Source organism: Cervus canadensis, chromosome 4, assembly GCF_019320065.1.
Source record: "Cervus canadensis isolate Bull #8, Minnesota chromosome 4, ASM1932006v1, whole genome shotgun sequence".
NCBI lineage: Eukaryota > Metazoa > Chordata > Mammalia > Artiodactyla > Cervidae > Cervus > Cervus canadensis.
In genome coordinates, this window is record NC_057389.1 from 3435413 (window position 1) to 3454355 (window position 18943).

Genomic DNA, 18943 nt, shown 5'->3' on the forward strand with positions numbered 1-18943 from the left:
GTAAATCAAGCAGGCAGGGGCAGCAGCTCTACTGCTAAGGGGAGCACATCCAGGCCACTACTTGCTACGGGATGCATTTCTGCGGATCACATACCACAACGGAAGGAAACTCTTCCTTAAAATTTCAAATCCTTAGGTCCGTTCTACAAACACAGGTGATGGGAGAGGTTAGGAAAGAAGAGAAGGAAGGAAAACAAAACTGAGAGCCTGGAGGTAAGAAGAAAGACAGCAAAGCATGTGGGAGGGTAATAAATGCACTGATTAACGTTCCAATAATAACTACAGTTCAACTGCTGGCAGCAGAGAACGAGGTATCATAGTGCCGAGTTCTGGATTTCCATGTCTTCCAACAGCAGTGATGTTCGACTTTACTCGTCGGTGGAAAAATAACTAGAGCAGGCCACAAATAACATCTTCTGTTTCCTCTCATAGATAAACAGCTTCCTGCCACGTCAGTAAACAAAGGATGCCAAGGCATTGCGCCATCAGCCCCTGCGGCTGCTTCAACTGCTCACCCTGAGAGGACTCAGGACGGAGAAGAAAATGGACACTGGCCCTCGATACTTAAGATGCACATCAAAGGGACGATTTTAGTGAGCCAGACTCCTGCATCTTCCCACACGCAGAGAAGTACTCCATTCCCTAAGGTGAGATGTCTGGCTTACTTTAATCAGCAGTGCTCTAACGATGCTCCAACTGCCTGGCTGGTTGCAAATTCCTATCTGCTATGACTCCTCCCTCACCTCTTTGGCGCAATCTCTCGAGACCTACCTGAGAGGCTGTCTCTGGGCTTAAGTCTTCAACAAGCCCATCAACAAAACATAGTTCCCAAGCTGTAGGTCATGTGTTGTTTTTTTTTTTTCAATTGACACTTTGTCTCCAATACCTACAGTACAGTATGTCTTTTTATATAGTAAATATTTTTCATGACATGCTACCTGGTAAACATCATATTTCCTGAAATTTAACCTTTGTCTCTCCACTTGCTTATTGACAGGTTATTTGCTGTCCTTCTACAAGTTGTGGTACTATTAGCTTTTATTATTCTACAAACATATGCCTACTAATACTTTAAAAGAATCTTTGGAGATCAATTTAGTAAATGCTCTTAAAATACTAAAGAGAGTAGAATCCCAATGTAGGAGTACTATGAGAACAGAACCGAAAATTACATGAGAGGTTATGCAGAAAGCAGAAAATTCAATGGAGAGATTTAAGTATTAGAAAGTATTTTATTTGCATATGTTTATAGCAATATTCTCTGTCATGGTAAAAATAACTCTCCTCAAGCTACATCTTGGGCATCAAACCCTACAGAAGTAAAGAGAACAATTTCTCCCCAAGCCCCTTAATGATACTAAAGAGAAACATTTTCTTAAAAAGCTATTACTAACTAGGTAAGACTAGTAGATAGGTCCAGGTGTGGAATAAAAAAATCACTTCTCTTATATCAAGTTACAAAGTATAATACAGTCTGTATTCAAAGGAATATGATCAATGAAAGCACCCTTTCATTTAAAAACACTCTTCAAATAACGTGATCTTAAAAAATGTATTATTAGAAGCAATAAATAGACTTTAAGTTTTATACAGGAATAATCAAATGCGAATAGAGTTTATAAAACATTTTAACCAGTGTCAGCTCAATCGGTGCCCAGATTTCCACAAATAAAACGTGAAATTCTTTTACCGAAAGAATTTCTGGTCAATGTAGCATTACATATCAACTTTAAATAATCCACCTAACAATACATCAGATTATGCTGATTATTGTATCAATGAATAAATGGCTACTTTAACAATTAAAAAGTTTCTCTTCAATTACCATAGACAAAGCATCTAATTTTGCCTGTAGGCCTGTCAAGGCTGGTGATGATTTAACAAGGTAAAGAGATTTCTCCAAGTAAACAGGGATCAATTCTGGCTAAAAGTCCCTCAGAGTGGAGACAGCTGCGGGCCAGTGAAGAGGGGAAAGGAGAGGCAATGTGATGAAGTAATATATGATGTTATGAAATAATATTATGATGAGTAGCCTATAAAAATTCTACAGTACAGCTATAAAGCTATCTTGAAAGAATAGACGCAGTATCAGTTTCACATCTCATTTAAGAACAGCTTTTCATTACATTAAAATTAAAGCAGTTTCTCAATATCTCTCAATATGTATACATATATATAATAACTAAGAGACCTCCATAATAATTAAAAGCCTATCTATGATAAATCTTTCAAAATATTCTGAAAGAAATAATATCTTAATTATAGTTCAAGTAAAACCAAACCTATCCAGTTTCCAAATCACTCTTCACTGAAACTCTCAAATTATAGTAAAATAGGCTCTCAAGTTACCTTCGCCTCCTGTCCAAAGGCAAAGATATAAAAGGCAAGTATTGAGGTTTTGCTAACCGGAGTGACCGACAAAAATTAACAGTTCTTCCAAACGACAGTCTATATAGATGTCAAAGTAAATTACAAATAAACAACTTGAACTAACAAGCATTTAACAGGTCTCAAAGCAAGGCTCTTAAAGGAGACACTAAGGTAGAAAGAATAAGATTATTGATATCAGAAGAGAAAAAGAGTGTAAATTTGGGCAAACCACTTAACTACTCTGGCTCTTAGGTTTCCATATCAGCACAGGAGAACACCGGACTAGACAAAAATTTTCATCTCGAAAATTCTGTGACCATTGCTTAACTCCCCAGTCATCTGCACTGCACTGGTCACTAACGATGCTCTCACAGAAGAGTCCCACTGTATCAGCCTGGCAGCCAGAGTTACTCCCCTCGGGGGACTCAGTCACACCCGCCTGAGGGGCCCTCAGAACTTGTCCCCTGACAGGAAGGGGAGAACTATGGACAGAGGTGGCGCCAGAACACCGCTCGGTTAGCAGCAGCTCACTGAAGCAGTGACCGTGTGTTATTTCTCATAGGCTTCTGTAAATAAACTCAATCAAATAACATTCTTAGAAGGAACAATGAAAGTGATTATTTGTCCCTGTAGGAACAGTCAGATGTTTATTCAAATCAGCAGGCAGTAAGATTCAAGAAAAAGATAATATTCACAATATTCACTCTCAACCTCCAGGCTGTGTGCCAAATATCTCTGGGACTTCTTATGCAAAGCAGCCATGAAATTTGGAGTGATTTTGTGAGGAATAGCTGCGGGGAAATTACAATGCTAGAGAAGACTGTCTCTCAAAAAAAAATTCTAAACTGTTGATAACTCCATAATCTAAATGAAACACTGCAAATATCAATAAGTCCTTCATAAAAGGAATGCATTTATAAATAAACAAATACCTTAGGCTTTTGCAGATGTTGATCTGCTGGAGAGAATGAAGGATACACAGTTTCTACTCCCATCGCAGTACAGAATTTAACATTAAAACAGTTTCTAAATGATTTATTCTAGCAATTGGGTTCTTACAGAAGACAAATCATTTTAGAAGTATTCACTGCCTGGGAAACTCGTTTGTCACACTGTTTTTCTTGGATGCTTGCATATTAAGAATATTTATTAAAGGAAAGACAGTGAAAGTGAAAGTTGCTCAGTTGTGTCCAACTCTTTGCGACCCCATGGACTACACAGTCCATGAAATTCTCCAGGCCAGATTACTGGAGTGGGTAGCCTTTCCCTTCTCCCGAGGACCTTCCTAACCCAGGGATCAAACCCAGGTCTTCCATATTGCAGGCAGATTCTTTATCAGCTGAGCCACCAGGAAGGCCCAAGGATACTGGAGTGGGCAGCCTGTCCCTTCTCCAGGGGATCTTTCCAACCCAGGGATCAAACACAGGTCTCCCACATTGCAGGTGGATTCTTTACCAGCTGAGCCACAAGGGAATCCCCCCAAAGAAGAAAGACAACCCCCTTGCTAAGTCAAGCATTTTCACATTTTGAAATAATGAAATAGGAAACTAAATGCACAAAAGGAACAGTTGAATGATTAAGATTTTGTCTTAAAATAACAATGCTAAAGAAATTTATGGTATAATAGAATGGAGTGCAATGAAACCTAGGTTGTAAAACTCCCTATCATACTGCCTGCTTTCCTGGCTCTGTATCTTCTTAAATAAGATGACTTCTTCTCTAGGGAAACAAATACCAAGCATCAGGCTATAATCAGCTCCCTTCCTGTTCAATATCTAAACATAATTCGTGTCCCATGGGGCTTTTCTCAAATGTAGGAACAAATATGTATTATACTTCCTTTTATAAAGTATCCAGAAGTGCCAGATACACACAAAGCAGTTTCCTTTGAGGACCTCACTGACTCAATTTAAGGACTGATAGATTTTGCTCAGTAAGCAACTGTACATTTCAGTAATTTGAAAAAGTACACTATTATGAATTAAATTATCAAGACTTCTTAACTGAAATTCTGCTATTAAAATAATTAAGGGACACAATAATAGGACCATACATTTATCCCCTTTGCTTAAACTAATACATTATAAAATGTATACATTATAATATATAGAATATGTGGAGAATGAAAGTATTACTTCATTAGAGGCCCCTATCTCTAGTAATCAAAGCACTTTACCAACCTCAGCCTCACCCTCACTAACTCCTAAGCTCATTATTATATTTAACACACTGTTTTGATCAGGCCAAAACCATCCCTTTGTCATTAGCTGGGTAAGTGGCACATGCCTCTCCCAGCGACTTCCTTCTCTCTCTTCCTCTTCCCTCTCTGCCTCCCGTTTCCCTTCTCTCCTATGTCACAGTGAGAACTTATAAACATTAGCTACTATTATTTGGGTTTTACTAATACTGACAAGGGCATGTGGGCAGTTGCCATCTTTTGGCTGTTGCGAATAGTGCGGTAATGAACATTCATACATACATACATACTTGAGTATCTGTTTTCAACTCTTTTGGGGATTTATCTAGGAATGGAATTGCTGGGTCATGTGGCAGACCCAACCAGTTCATCCTAAAGGAGATCAGTCCTAAATATTCATTGGAAGGACTGATGCTGAAGCTGAAACTCCAGTCAGTACTCTGGCCACCTGATGCAAAAAGCTGACTCATTTAAAAAGACCCTGATGCTGGGGAAGACTGAGGGCAGGAGGAGAAGGGGACGACAGAGGATGAGATGGTTGGATGGCATCACCGACTCAATGGACATGGGTTTGAGTAAACTTGGTGATGGACAGGGAGGCCTGGCGTGCTGCGGTTCACGGGGTCGCAAACAGTCGGAGACGACTGAGCGACTGGACTGACTGAGCTGACGGCAATTCTATATTTAACTTTCAGAGGAGCTGCCAAACTGGCTGACCCATTTTACAGTCCCACCAACAATGTTCGAGGCTTCTAAATTTTTCACATCCTCCCAACACTCATTGTTTCTGTTTTTCTGATTATAAACATCCAGTGACTGTAAACTGCTGCTTGCCTACATTTTTTTAAGGATACTTTCACTGAAGACAGAAGTCAAAGTTGAGGCTTTTTTTGTTTTTTTCTTTTCTTCCAGCACTTTGTGTTCTGGTCTCCATTGTTTCTGGTATGAATTCAGCTAGAATTCACATCATTATTCTCCTGTACATAATGCTTCCTTTTTTCTGATTGCGTTCTAATCAACTAGGATATAGGTACATGTAAATTTTTCTTTTAACTATTCTTCTTGAGGTCTGTTAAATTTCCTGGACTTCTGGATTGAAAGTGTTGGAAAATACTTAACCACTGTCTGTTCAAATATGTTTCTACTCCCATCTCTCTCTCTCTCTCCTCTTTCTTAAATTCTAATTTTTATACACGTATGTTAGTCCTTTTGATATTACCCCATGATCTCAAATACTCGGTTGTATATTTTTATCTTTTTGTTTCATTCTAAATACTCTCTATCACCTGTCTTCACAGCTCACTGCAATTTTCCTGTGTCCAGTCTACCCACAAGTCCAGCTAGTGAATTTCTCAGTTCTGATAAATTTTTCATTCTAGAATTTCCATTTTTATAGCATCCACATTGCTGCTGAACTGCTCCATACACACTGTATATCTTTTCACACACATTGTATATCTTTTCTTAGACCCCTAAGCATTTTCATAAGCTATAGTAAAGACACCGATAATTCCAATACCAGGGCCATCTCTAAGTCTGCTTATTTTGAGCTGTGGGTCACATGTCTAACTTTTTAGTGGCCATACACTCTTTCTTTAACAGATGGCTTCTATTAAAAAAAAAAAAAAGTAGAATCTGAATTCTATATATTTACCTCAAGAAAGAGGCACACATACTCCTTTTTTTTCTTATGCTAGAATTGGGGCTGTAGTTAATAAGCTGGGCTTGTCCTCTGCTACTGCTTTGGTTTGAATTAATTCATCACCAGCTTCAAATATTTTGGGCTAGATCAAGTTTTTCTTCAGCTCCAGGTGGAATCTGAACCGTGGCAGGATTCTAGCAGGCTCTTTAAGGGGGGTGCAGGGGGCAGAAGGTGGGCTCTGGGGAGCTCTTTCCTCCCCAGGCTCACCTGCTCCTTTATATCTAAGTGAACCTTCTACCTTCTTCTCCAGCCTTCAGGAGGCCACTGCTCCGGGCTCTGTGAAGACCCGCAATGCCCTGCAGAGAATCCATCTGAGAGAGGGCTCCTCCGTTCTTTCGTCAGTAAAAACCCAGAGGGCTCAGTACTCCTGCCCCTAACCTCAAACAGCCACCCCCCCCAGACAATACTGCACCCCTCTTCACACATGAGGAGGATGCCACTCGGAATATCCTTCTCAAGCGCCCATCTCTGGTTCCCTGCTGAATTCGGCGAAGATGTGAGCAGAACAGAAGTTCCTCACTCTGCAGGGAGGGCGCCCCCAGATTCTAATCTGGCCCGCCAGCCTACACACTGCGCTCACCAGTGTGCTTACAGCTTGTTCAGTTGACTTCTCCTCATTCCTTTCAGTGGGACTTTCTCATTGTCACCAGCTCCACCAAGGATGGAGGAAATCATAGGTCTTTTTTTTTTCCTAAGAAAGCTTGTCACTTTCTGGACTTTGGTTCATTTAGGTTTCTTTCTGTCCTCAGATCTCTGATGTGTCTTTTTTTAACTATTGTTTTGTACCTTATTTTCTGATAAGTAACCTACTAGTCATCATTTTATTTATCTTTATTCACAAACCAAGAAAACAAAATGACTTACTTTAAGCGTCTTCAGTATGACAAAGAAGTCACTAATTTATCAAAAAGTCACAGACTTGAATTTAACTATTTTCTAAAGCAGTCAATTATCACAAAAGGCCTTTAAAGACTATATTTCTCAGAAAATTATTCAAAGGGTTAACGTCCAACTTCTCAAAGATTTTGATTGCTACTCTGTTTTGGTTTTCTTTTGTTGACTGCTTTGGGTGGTAAGGGAGATGAAGTTTATTGGTCTTGTATTTGCTGCAGACCTCACAAGGATACTATGAAGACTTCTATGTAACATATTTCATTTTTGTAAACGGTTTTAAGTTTCCAACTTTATCTGAGAAGTTTCATGAATGGAAACATACTGTTTGATAGTCTCATACTGCACATGTATCAATAATCCTCTTATCTGTTCAGAGCTCCTTTTGTAACTGGAACTGAGAACATTTCAAGTTTCAAGGCCTCAGTCAAGACTTTGCTAGAATGAAATAAGAAACAGCAGGACTCAAAAGAAAATCCTGATTTAAAAAAGAGAAAATGACAAATTTTAAAGAAAGGAATGTGGTATGTATAATGTTACACTTCCATTATCAGCAAATAAAATCCAACTGGGAAACCTGTTTTAGAAAGCAGTAAACTAGGCTCTAAGCATTTGTCTCACCTCAGCCCCCCTGAGAAAACACCACACTACCGCACAGTGGTACCGCCCGCCTAAGACTGAAGTCGATACGATAAAAGGGACAGCTGAGAAACGAAGGCTAGTCCTTGACGACTTGGCTCTGAACGTCTGGACAGATCCAGAAATCTGAGGGGACAAACTCCCTTTTTTGCTTTAACTCATCTGCCATAGTCGACTGCTATTATGGAACGAATACAGTAGGCTCTCTTAGAATATCCATGAGTAATTAAAGATTACTAGTAAATAATTACAACTACCACAATTGTCACTAACAAAATAGTGCACTAACATTTTTAATGTTTTAGACATGTTCACTTCTAACAGGAAAATGAATATTTTAATATTGAAACACATTAACATTAATGTAAAAATTCTTTGCAAAATAAACATTTACTGTGTTGTGGTGATCCTTCTTAGCGATTCCCATTAGTTGAACAGTTTCAGCACACGACACACAAAATAACTGCCCAGCGTGTTGGTGAAAACCCTGGTGTAGGTGGTTGTTAGTAGACATTACACTGCAAAAGGTTTAGTAATTGCACGGATTTTAGAACTGCTCAGTTAAACAAATTTAAGCAGATTTCTTAAATGCAACATGTCTCAGAGCCTCAGTAATGTGCTTTTTTTGGAGGAAATATTATTATACAAAATTCACCTTAAGAAATGATGTCATGAGGATTTCATTAAAGGCAGTAGGTGAGAAAACATTCTCCTCCACTTTATATCACTCATGGCTTTTTCCTGGACATTATCCTCACATGTAACAGGTCCAAATTAACAAATTCCAGTTTGTCTCTTTCTGGCCACAAGCACCTACCCCACTGGCGTGCTTTTAACTAGTTCCACTAAAACCATTTTTCAACTTCACTGAAGCCCTGCCGCTTTGAGTCTCCTGATTTCCTCCACTCCGTCCCCTTCTCCTTTCTTCTCCTTTCCTGACTGAGACGGCATGACACAGCACTCCACCGGCTCCTGCCACATCCAAACCCCCTGCTCTCCTGTCTCTTAGTCGTCCCCACACGGCAAACCCCAACCGTGGACGGATCTAACTTTCTGCTCTCTCTGAGTGAACCTGCCATATCCAAACCCCCTGCTCTCCTGTCTCTTAAGTCGTCCCCACACGGCAAACCCCAACCGTGGAAGGATCTAACTTTCTGCTCTCTCTGAACGAACATTTGGCAACCCACCACTGCTGAGAAAATCACATGATTATCACTTCAAATGGGCCCTAAATATCTGACGTATGATGACATCTCGCTGGTCAACGCACTTCTTAACTCTCCCACTTCCATTGTCAACCCTCTCCTACTTTCTGTGTCTAAAACCACCCTGATCTACCCTCCCCTGCGTCTTTAGGAAGAAACTACACGGCAGAAACCCCTTCAGTGTCCCTTTTCACACCCACAAACGTATTCCTTTCCCTCCATTCTAATCCCGTCCCCATGTGGACACATGGAGCTGTCTCTCCCCACCAAGGATGACCACTCTGCTTGTACTTCCTGCCTTTCTGCCCTTCCAATGACTTGACACCTTTAAAAAAACTAACAGACCTCTCTGTGACGTACTGCCCCATCGACTTTCATATCTAAGTTGCTCTCATAGGGAAACAAGAAGAGTTAGGAGGAGAGAAAGAAGGAAAGAGAGAGAAATGAAGAGAGGAGAGGATGAGCCTTTCCCTTAACCACACACTCTGCTCCAGCTACTGCACACTCTTCACAAAAGAAAAAAAAATCCCTAAAAGAGTTATCTATGTCAGCTAGGAATCTTGGGACCAAGTCTCTATCCCTAAGTAACAGGTATTAATCTGTTTAAATTAATAAAGCACCAATGATATTTACTGGTATTTTCAGAAATTCATTCACTGTTTCACCACTAAGCAACAGGCACAGCAGAATCAATAAGAAAAAAAAAGAGACACCAAACTACTAGCCTAGAATACGCAATGTGCAGCTCCAAATACCATCCTTGTAAATCATGAAGAACTCTGATTAGGTGTCACCATACAAGCCACAATTTCTCATTTGAAAAATAAGAGTGGGTATTCACCAACTAACTGTACCAATGGTCTCACAAAGTTATTAAAGTACATAATGGTATATATGAACACAATGTACATAATGGTACAATAATTCTAAATAATTAAAATTATATTTTTATTATGCAAAATTATTACATTGGAGAAAAAGTTTAGAGATATGAGAATCTGAACATTCCCTAAATCCCCTTATTCCTACTGAGTTCTCCATGGATTTTATAACTAGCATTGTTTATCTCTGTCTTTATAGAGGATACCTTAGTTTATACCTATTGGAAATGTTCATAGACAAGATTATGACAAAGAAAGTATAGTCCAGAAATACTAGCAGCTTGAGGAAAAAACTCTATAGCACTGAATACAGAGTTGACTAAGCCCTCAAAAAAAAAAAAAAAGCCTCTCCAGGAAGGTTTCCTGTAGTTACCTCATTCAGAGCAAAACGTCATGAAGATTCTAATAAAAGTACCTGAAAAGTTATGAACGGTGTTTGAATTTTTATCCCTGATGGATTTCTCATCCCACAACATTCTTTTGACTCTGATTGTATCCTATCTTATTATACAAGTAGAGGCAAAAAGTGATTGGTTCAATTGGAAGTGGCAGCCCTAAAAATTGAGAGGCTGTATTTTATTAAGATAATGGCCAAAGTGAATGTCAACTGTCTTGAGTAAACTTCCCTAGGTTTGTATGACCTACATATCTTGGAAAGCACAGCTTTTAAAGGCACCTTGATTTTCTTCACTATCTTCATTTCTCAGTCAAACTGGCATTCCTATTTCAAGATATATATTCGAAATATTTTCTCCTTGCCAAGCATTAACTTCCTACCTTATAAGTAGCTTCAATGTGTTTCATCTGAGATTCAAAATAGTTTATAGAGAAGAAATTTTTCCTATAAAAGGGGAGGAAAGCTGATACAAATATATATAAAGTCTGGTAGTACTTAGATAAATTCACAACTTCTCAGGATGGGTAAGGAGAAGAGGAAGTGGTTTACAGTCTATCTAGGTCTAATTTAACATGAATAGCTATGCTCAAAGGCACATGGCAAGCTCAGCAGAAAGATATATATATATACATATGTATATATATATATATGTGTCTGTTTGTGTGTGTATATATATTATATATAATATATATACAGGAGAACTAGAATAATACTGTATAGGTGTGTTTGATTCTAATCATACTTTCATGGCCTTAGACACAGCAAAAATTTTTCCAGAGCCTCAAAATGCCATTTAGCCATACTCAAACAAGCTTCTCAGAAGACAAAATTTACCCCTCAGAAAGCATTTTAAACTTGCTTAATTCATGATAAGCTCACAAATCACATTTAAAATTCAAAGAGCATAAAGAACTTTATCTCTAACAGATATGAAGCTGAAAGAAGACAGGTATTGCGTTTTCTAATCTTCAATATAGGACTAAAATATCAATGATTTCCTTGGCCATAGAAGTAACTGAAATTGCACAATTAATTTGCATTATTTCTAATTCAGAATACTTTTGCATAGCTATACTTCATTCCAATCAAAAACCCAATTTTTATCAGTGCTACTCAATAATATCTACAGAACTGACTGACAGAAACATAATATTTTCATTTGAAATAATACCAAGAGAAATAACTCAATAAAGGATAAATCTTAATTAAACAATAATCCTCTTTATCAAAGGATAAAGAAAAAAGATTATCTCACTAAAAAGTTTTTTTTTTTAATTCTAAAAAGGAGTTTGGAATTTTCCTCTCATTAAAAAATAAAATACAAACAATGAAATAACCCACCAGCAGCAATATGAAAGCATTATGAAAAGTACCCTAGCCTACGTTCTTTTTGCTTCAGGTGATAAAATAAAACAGATGAGTTAATGGAGGAAAATTATATAAGGGCAGCAGATAATTAGGAAGTACTGTATCAATGGATGACAGATCAATGACACCCACAATGATCAACCTCAACACTTGGACAGTGGTACAACTAAAACACTCTCCCTTTCCACAGATCACTATGCTGCGTTTCCTCCCTCTGAAACTCAGCCACCTGAAAGTGTGGATAGAAAAAGGAAAAAAGATCAACCACACGCCCGTCTCCCCATGTGCCTTGTTACCTACCCGCCCCACACGTCACTGAACTTGCCCTCGCCCCCCGTACGACCTCAGCGCTGCCAGACCTCTGGGCACTGTGGTCCTCCCTTCTGAAGACGCCCCTCTCCTCCCTGGGACCAGGAACACCGCCGTCTCTGGTTTTCCCCAGTCTGTCTGGTCCACCTCATCCTCGGGCACGCGCGCATGTGTGTGTGTCTCTGTGTGTGTGTGCTTAGTCACGTCTGACCGCCTGCGACCCCACGGGCTGTAGCCTGCCAGGTTACTCTGTCTGGTTGATGCACCTCATTCGTGTGTGTGTGTGTGTGTGTGTGTGTGTGTGTGTGATGCACCTCATTCGTGTGTGTGTGTGTGTGTGTGTGTGTGTGTGTGTCTGACAGTGCTCAGTCACGTCTGACTCCCTGTGACCCGTGGACGTAGGCTCCTCGGGTTAATGCACCTCATTCGTGTGTGTGTGTGTGTGTGTGTGTGTCTGACAGTGCTCAGTCACGTCTGACTCCCTGTGACCCGTGGACGTAGGCTCCTCGGCTCATGCAGTTTCCCAGGCACGTACACTGGAGTGGCTCGCCACTCCCTACACAGCGGATCTTCCCAGCCCTCCCCAATGTGTCTCCTGCACGGCAGGCAGATTCTTACCCAATGCACCACTTGGGACGCCCTTATTACCCATCCCTCGTCTCTGCCTGGCCCTCAACACCAGTCACTCAACATTCCCTCTGTGGTCCTCCTCTCCCGCCCCACAGTCAAACACAGTTATCTCCATCACTTCATTTATAAACTGCATGCTGAGGATTCCCGAAAGCCGCATTGCAGGCTGACCTCAACTAGCACTCACCATCCTTCACCCGGTCCAACCTGTTGCACTTCTGTTCCGACGACCCTTATCTTTTGCGGCAAGCACCACCGACGACAGAACTCCCAAGGCAGAACTCTGGAGGGAAATCTTGGTAGTCCTTCCTCCCTCATATCCATCTCTAATCAGTTACCAAATTCTGAAATCTGTATCTATGAAATACCTCCAGAACTGGCCCCAGGGACTCCCTGGAAGTCCAGGGGTTACAGTTTCATGCCTCCACCGCAGGGGCCACGGGCTCAATCCCTGGTCGAGGAACTAAGATCCTGCACACTGTGCCGCACAGACAAAAACAAAGACATTTAAACGCCGGCCCCTTTCTTTCCGTGCTCCCTGATACGACCTAGTTCAGCACCAGCCTTCCTGGCCTGGATAGTTCTTTACTCCTATCCACTACAAAACCCCCAGAGTCCTCTGTGTGAAAAGGTAAGCCAGATCGGTTCACTCTGCAGCTTACTGTCTTGAATGGTTCCTGCACGGTGGTCACAAGAAAACCCCAGTTTACACACAAAGGTTTTTCCATAGTATAAGCTCCGACATACTTATCCAACCTCACTTCTCTCCACTTAACTTTTCATATCCATAATGTGGTCACATATAAATGCTGAAGATTTAGAATGCACTATATTTTTGCTTACCCAAGTAACATATGATGATTCTTCCTTTTCCTGAAAAACTACGCCAATTTTTTGTCTTCTGGGCTGTCCATCTCTTGTGTCTTCTTCAGACACAAAGCAGACCTTCACCTTGAGAGCTGGTACTCTAAATCTAGGGCATCGTCTTATGTTCTGCGATGGCACCAAGGCTTTACCCTCATCGAACTCACCATACCCTTGTCATAATGATCTGTTAACTTGTCTTTCACTCAACTCTGAGCTCCTTACAGACAAGGACTTAATCTCACTCAGCTCTGTATTCAACGGTGAGACAGTGCGTGTGGCATACTGAACCTCCCAAAATGGCCTCAACAGTTATCTCCATCACAGGTGCCCTTCTTACCATAAAGACTCTGGCTCCACTCTCTTTGAGAAGTGAGGCATATGTCCTCTCCTCTTGAGACTCTGGGTGAGTACATGACTATGGTGAAAGGGACACTTCTGAGCCCAGGTCCCACAACCAGCTTCCTTCTGCTTTCCTCAGAACACATACTCTGGAACCTGGCCACCTCAAGCTGTAACAAACCTCAAGCAGCCCACAGACAGGCCCACAAGGAGATAAACAGAGCTTGGCTGAGCCTGGAGCCAGCAGCACCCAAACTGCAAATCATGGGAGTGAACACTTAGGAGGTGGATCTGAAGGCGTCTAGTCCAACTGTTCCAGTTATGGCACATGGAAGAGAGATAAGCCTTCCACATTGAATTCTTCCCAAACAGAGACTCATGAGCAAATAAAATGACTGGGTGTTTTAAGCCTTCAAGTTTTGCAGTGATCTGTTACATAGGAATAGAAAATCAGAACAGTGCCTGTCACAGAGTACACACACACACACACACACACACACACGAGTATACACATCCACAACACATAGTCACACACATACACAAAATCTGGTGAATCAGTAAATATATTCTCTATCAATTTTACTACATAAGTTAGATTTGGTAGATAGAGGAGAGAATTTCCAAGTATTTTGATTAGGACAATTAAACTATCTCAGCTTTTTCTACCATTAAAAAACTGAAAATCAAACACAAGAAATATATATGCCCTTGTAATCATAACCCAAGTCAAGAAATAGAACTTTGCTAAATACTGCAGAAGGCTTCCGGGTGACACGCCCCAGTCACAACCACCTGTATGCCTCCACTATCCTGGTGTCCATAATAAACCACACACTTACATTATTTTTACTCTTTGGTGTGCATCCCTAAACAAGATAGTTTTGGTTTTGACCATTTTTCAAACTTTATTTAAGGTATCTTTAAGCACCTTTTAATCAATAAGTTCCCTCTCTGTCCCTATATTTTACTTTCAATTTGGCTGTTTAAAGACCCAGCCAAAAAATAAATAAATAAATAAATGAAGACCCAGCCATAGATTCAGGGTTCCACAGAGTGGGTTTGCATGATTTCACACTCCAGGGGCAGTCCGGCATGTGCTCTGTCCTTTTTTCTGCAAATTAGCAGCTGGGATAAGAGGCTAGATCAGACTTGGATTCAACATCTTCAGTGAGAGCATGGTGGCATGTACCAGGAAATAACGTCTGGTTCTCTCATTGTGATGTCAGCAGAGACTGATGCTCAGCGTTTACATCTACTAGTTCACAGGCATTGTAAATGGTGGTGTTCAAATCCTATCATTTGTTTCCCATTTATTAGTTGGAATACTTCTATAAAAAGATGCATCCCCCATCAAATATTTGGTTAACCATTATTATTATCTGGCAACAGTTCATCCTTAATTACTCCTTGGATGGAAAGTTATGACCAACCTAGACAGCATATTAAAAAGCAGAGACATTACTTTGTCAACAAAGTTCCGTCTAGTCAAGCCTATGGTTTTTCCATTAGTCATGTAAAGATGTGAGAGTTGGACTATAAAGAAAGCTGAGCGCCGAAGAAATGATGCTTTTGAACTGTGGTCTTGGAGAAGACTCTTGAGAGCCCCTTGGACTGCAAGGAGATCTAACCAGTCTATCCTAAAGGAAATCAGTCCTGAATATTCATTGGAAGGACTGATGCTGAAGCTGAAACTCCAATACTTTGGTCACCTTATGCGAAGAACTGACTCATTTGAAAAGACCCTGATGCTGGGAAGACTGAAGGCAGGAGGAGGAGACAACAGAGGATGAGATGGCTGGATGGCATCACCGACTCAATGGACATGAGTTTTAGTAAACTCTGGGAGTTGGTGCTGGACAGGGAGGCCTGGCGTGCTGCAGTCCCTGGAGTCACAAAGAGTCAGACAAGACTGAGCGACTGAACTGAACTACACAGTTAATATAGAAAAGGCAGGATAAATGTTTGACCATTTTATATGGATATATTTTTTAAATCCAAAGTCTTCAAAACAGTAATAAACAAATCAAGATAAGTTTAAATATGCTCATTAACAGAATAATAATAAGGATGGTGATCATTAAAGTAAGTATAATCAAAGCTAATATTAATCCAACCAATCCATCCTGAAGGAGATAAGTCCTGGGTGTTCACTGGAAGGAATGATGCTGAAGCTGAAAGTCCAATACTTTGGCCACCTCATATGAAGAGTTGACTCACTGGAAAAGATCCTGATGCTGGGAGGGATTGGGGGCAGGAGGAGAAGGGGACGACAGAGGATGAGATGGCTGGATGGCATCACTGACTCGATGGGCATGAGTTTGAGTAAACTCCAGGAGTTTGTGATGGACAGGGAGGCCTGGCGTGCTGCGATTCATGGGGTCGCAAAGAGTCGGACACGACTGAGCGACTGAACTGAACTGAATATTAATATAAACGTTTAAACAGACTTTAAAAAAGCCTTATATATAATCCTCACAACAACTTTATCAGATAGGTACTATGGTTTTCTGTTACAGATAGGGAACATTTGCTAGGAGACATTTGACTGAAGCAAGATAGGAGCATGGGTAATATCTGTACTAGCATTTCAAGGTGGTCCAGAAATAAAATACACACATTTTCAGATTCACCGGTATATTTCTATGGACTCTTAACAGGGTTATCTCCATATAGCACCATGATATTTAGTTATGTGATAAACACAAATGATTTCATAAAAAACTTACAAAGTAGATAATCAAGGGCTGATTCTAAACTAAACCAAGAGTTATCTATAACTCTTTTGAAATTCTTTTCCTTGGTCATCTTCAATTTCTTCTCTCTCTTTGGATGGAAAGTTTTAATTCAAGTAGATGTCTTAAGTCTCTTTCTTATCCCCGGCTTGTCCAAATTCCTAACATGAAATTCAGTATACCTAAGTTCTTTCTGACTTTAGAAAATTCATATTTATTTTATGGCTTAAAATAAGTTATTATACTTTGAGCTTCAATTAAAACCTGTATTATAGTACCTAAATGCATTGATATAAGCTAATAACTATGTTATAAACTATAATGATTATTTTGCAAAGGTTAACATGAGAAATTGTCTCTAAAATCTTACATTGAAATATGTTTTCTAATAGTCTTCTGAGATAGAGTTCCAAAGCTATTACATAAAGTAATAATCTCTGTACCAGAACAAGGTGTTTTAACTCAGTCCCTACAATTTAATGTATAGATATTTGTTCTACCATTTACTTATGTTTACTTGTAAAAATTATTCCTCAGAAGTCCATTCATTTGAATTACAAAAATACCATTATCTGAAAAAGATTTTAAAGAAAAATCAAAATACATAAATTCAATACTGGCTGGCACATTATACATACTTCTCATTATTTTAAAGCTTTTACACAAGAGTGAACAAGTAGAAAGTATAATAAAAACTACATCAGCCAATGAACACAATTCAACCAGCAAAGTACTCAAGCACACTGAATCATCTCACAGGTAAAGACTCTTGAAAAACTAAATTTAAATAAAACTGTATTTTGAAAGATTCAAATCTGCTATAAATAACTTTGATTATAAAGTTTATCCTGAAATTCTTCTAACTTTAACAAAAAGCAATACTACTCAGATAATATTAGGTGTAAAAAACCAACGAGAACTCATGATTTTGAAATGCATGACGAAGAGAGATTAATGAAACAAAATAGGTTACACAGGTATAACTCTAATCATTTGGCCTAATACTAACCAGAATATTTAAGAGTGTAAAGACAATGCTTTCTTAACCAGTTTTGCTTTTATATAAACAATGCTTATATAAACGCTTATATAAAACCATTGTTTTATATAAACAACCCTTATATAGTCCATGTACAAGTACATGAATTAAATCTCATGTGGCTATCTAGATGACAACTATTACAATTTCATACTTCTGCCTTCAACAGGCAGGTACCAGCTCATTAAGAATCATCTGATAGATACATACAAGAATGTAATTTCACCAGAACTGCAACATGTAGTTCTCTTAAATAAGACATTTAACGCAGACTTAAATGAGAAATCTGTATGGGATGCCTATTCTTGATGAGCTAACTGGACTATTCTAGTACATCTATTACATTTAAGAAAATACAAGTTTCACTTGAAATTTAAACAATATTTTTACATTCTTCATACAAAGCGTAAACTAGGTATACCAGGGAAGAATGTGACTCTTCTCAAACTACTGGAGTAAGCTGCCATTCCCTTCTCCAGAGGATCTTCCTGATGCAGGGATTAAACCCAGGTCTCCTGCATTGCAGGCAGATTATTTTCCATATGAGCCACCAGGGAAGCCTGCTGTGCTAGAGGGGAAGTGCTTCTCAAATATAAATAATTAAAGACAAGTCATCAAAATAACAAGGGATATTCTACTACATACAATTACCTCAAGTATAAAAATATTTACTATAATCTTATACATTGCATTATGAAGCTGACATAATATTCTATGATAATTTACAAACTATTATTAATACACCTACAAATATATTTTTACATACAATTCCCAATTATATAATTTCCTAAATATTTACTGGGGCTTCCCAGGTGGCGCTAGCAGTAAAGAACCTGCCTGCTGATCCAAGAGACCTAAGAGATGTGAGTTCAATCCCTGGGTCAGCAAGATCCCCTGGAGGAGGACATGGCAATCCACTCCAGTGTTCTTGCCTGGAGAACCCCATGGACAGAGGGGCCTGGAAGGCTACAGTCCACAGAGTTGCGCAGAGACATGACTGAAGCAACTTAGCACGCAAATATTCACTACCATTCCCCAGCTCCTGACAAATATTTATTATGGCATATAATATTAAAAACAAATGTTAAAAATCTAAAACTTTATTTAGAACCTGCCTTTTGGAAAAAGAAACCTAAAAGAAGTTAATGTTTTTGCCATAAAAGCAGTAAAAAGGTAAAAATAATAATTATCAGAGATATTATATTGGCTGGCACGTTTTTCTGTAAAGGGCTAGGCAAGAGATATTTTAGGTTCCTGGCCCATATGGTATCTGTCATCACTACCCAGCTAGGCCAATGTATGTAGCGCTGTATTATGAAAGCAGCTACAGACAATATGCCAAAAAAATTAGCAAGCCTGTGTTCCAATAAAACTTTA

At 39.4% G+C, this 18943-nt stretch overlaps 1 protein-coding gene and 1 long non-coding RNA gene across 9 annotated transcripts in view; both read right to left on the minus strand.

Moving 5' to 3' along the window:
• Window positions 1-18943, minus strand: part of FER (FER tyrosine kinase) — a 447462-nt gene that overhangs the window by 246015 nt on the left and 182504 nt on the right. Inside the window, exon 9 of one of the 8 annotated variants that reach the window (XM_043464510.1) lies at window positions 95-143. The exons of the other annotated variants lie outside the window; for them this stretch is intronic. Within the exon in view, the coding sequence (XP_043320445.1) occupies window positions 117-143 (27 nt within the window). The 3' untranslated portion in view covers window positions 95-116. The remainder of the gene's footprint in view (window positions 1-94; window positions 144-18943) is intronic. 8 annotated transcript variants of the gene reach the window in all.
• Window positions 5804-11214, minus strand: LOC122439475. The gene is made up of 2 exons (XR_006268871.1): window positions 8872-11214; window positions 5804-8771 (listed from the first exon to the last, which is right to left on the minus strand). It is a non-coding gene; the product is annotated as an uncharacterized LOC122439475 (long non-coding RNA).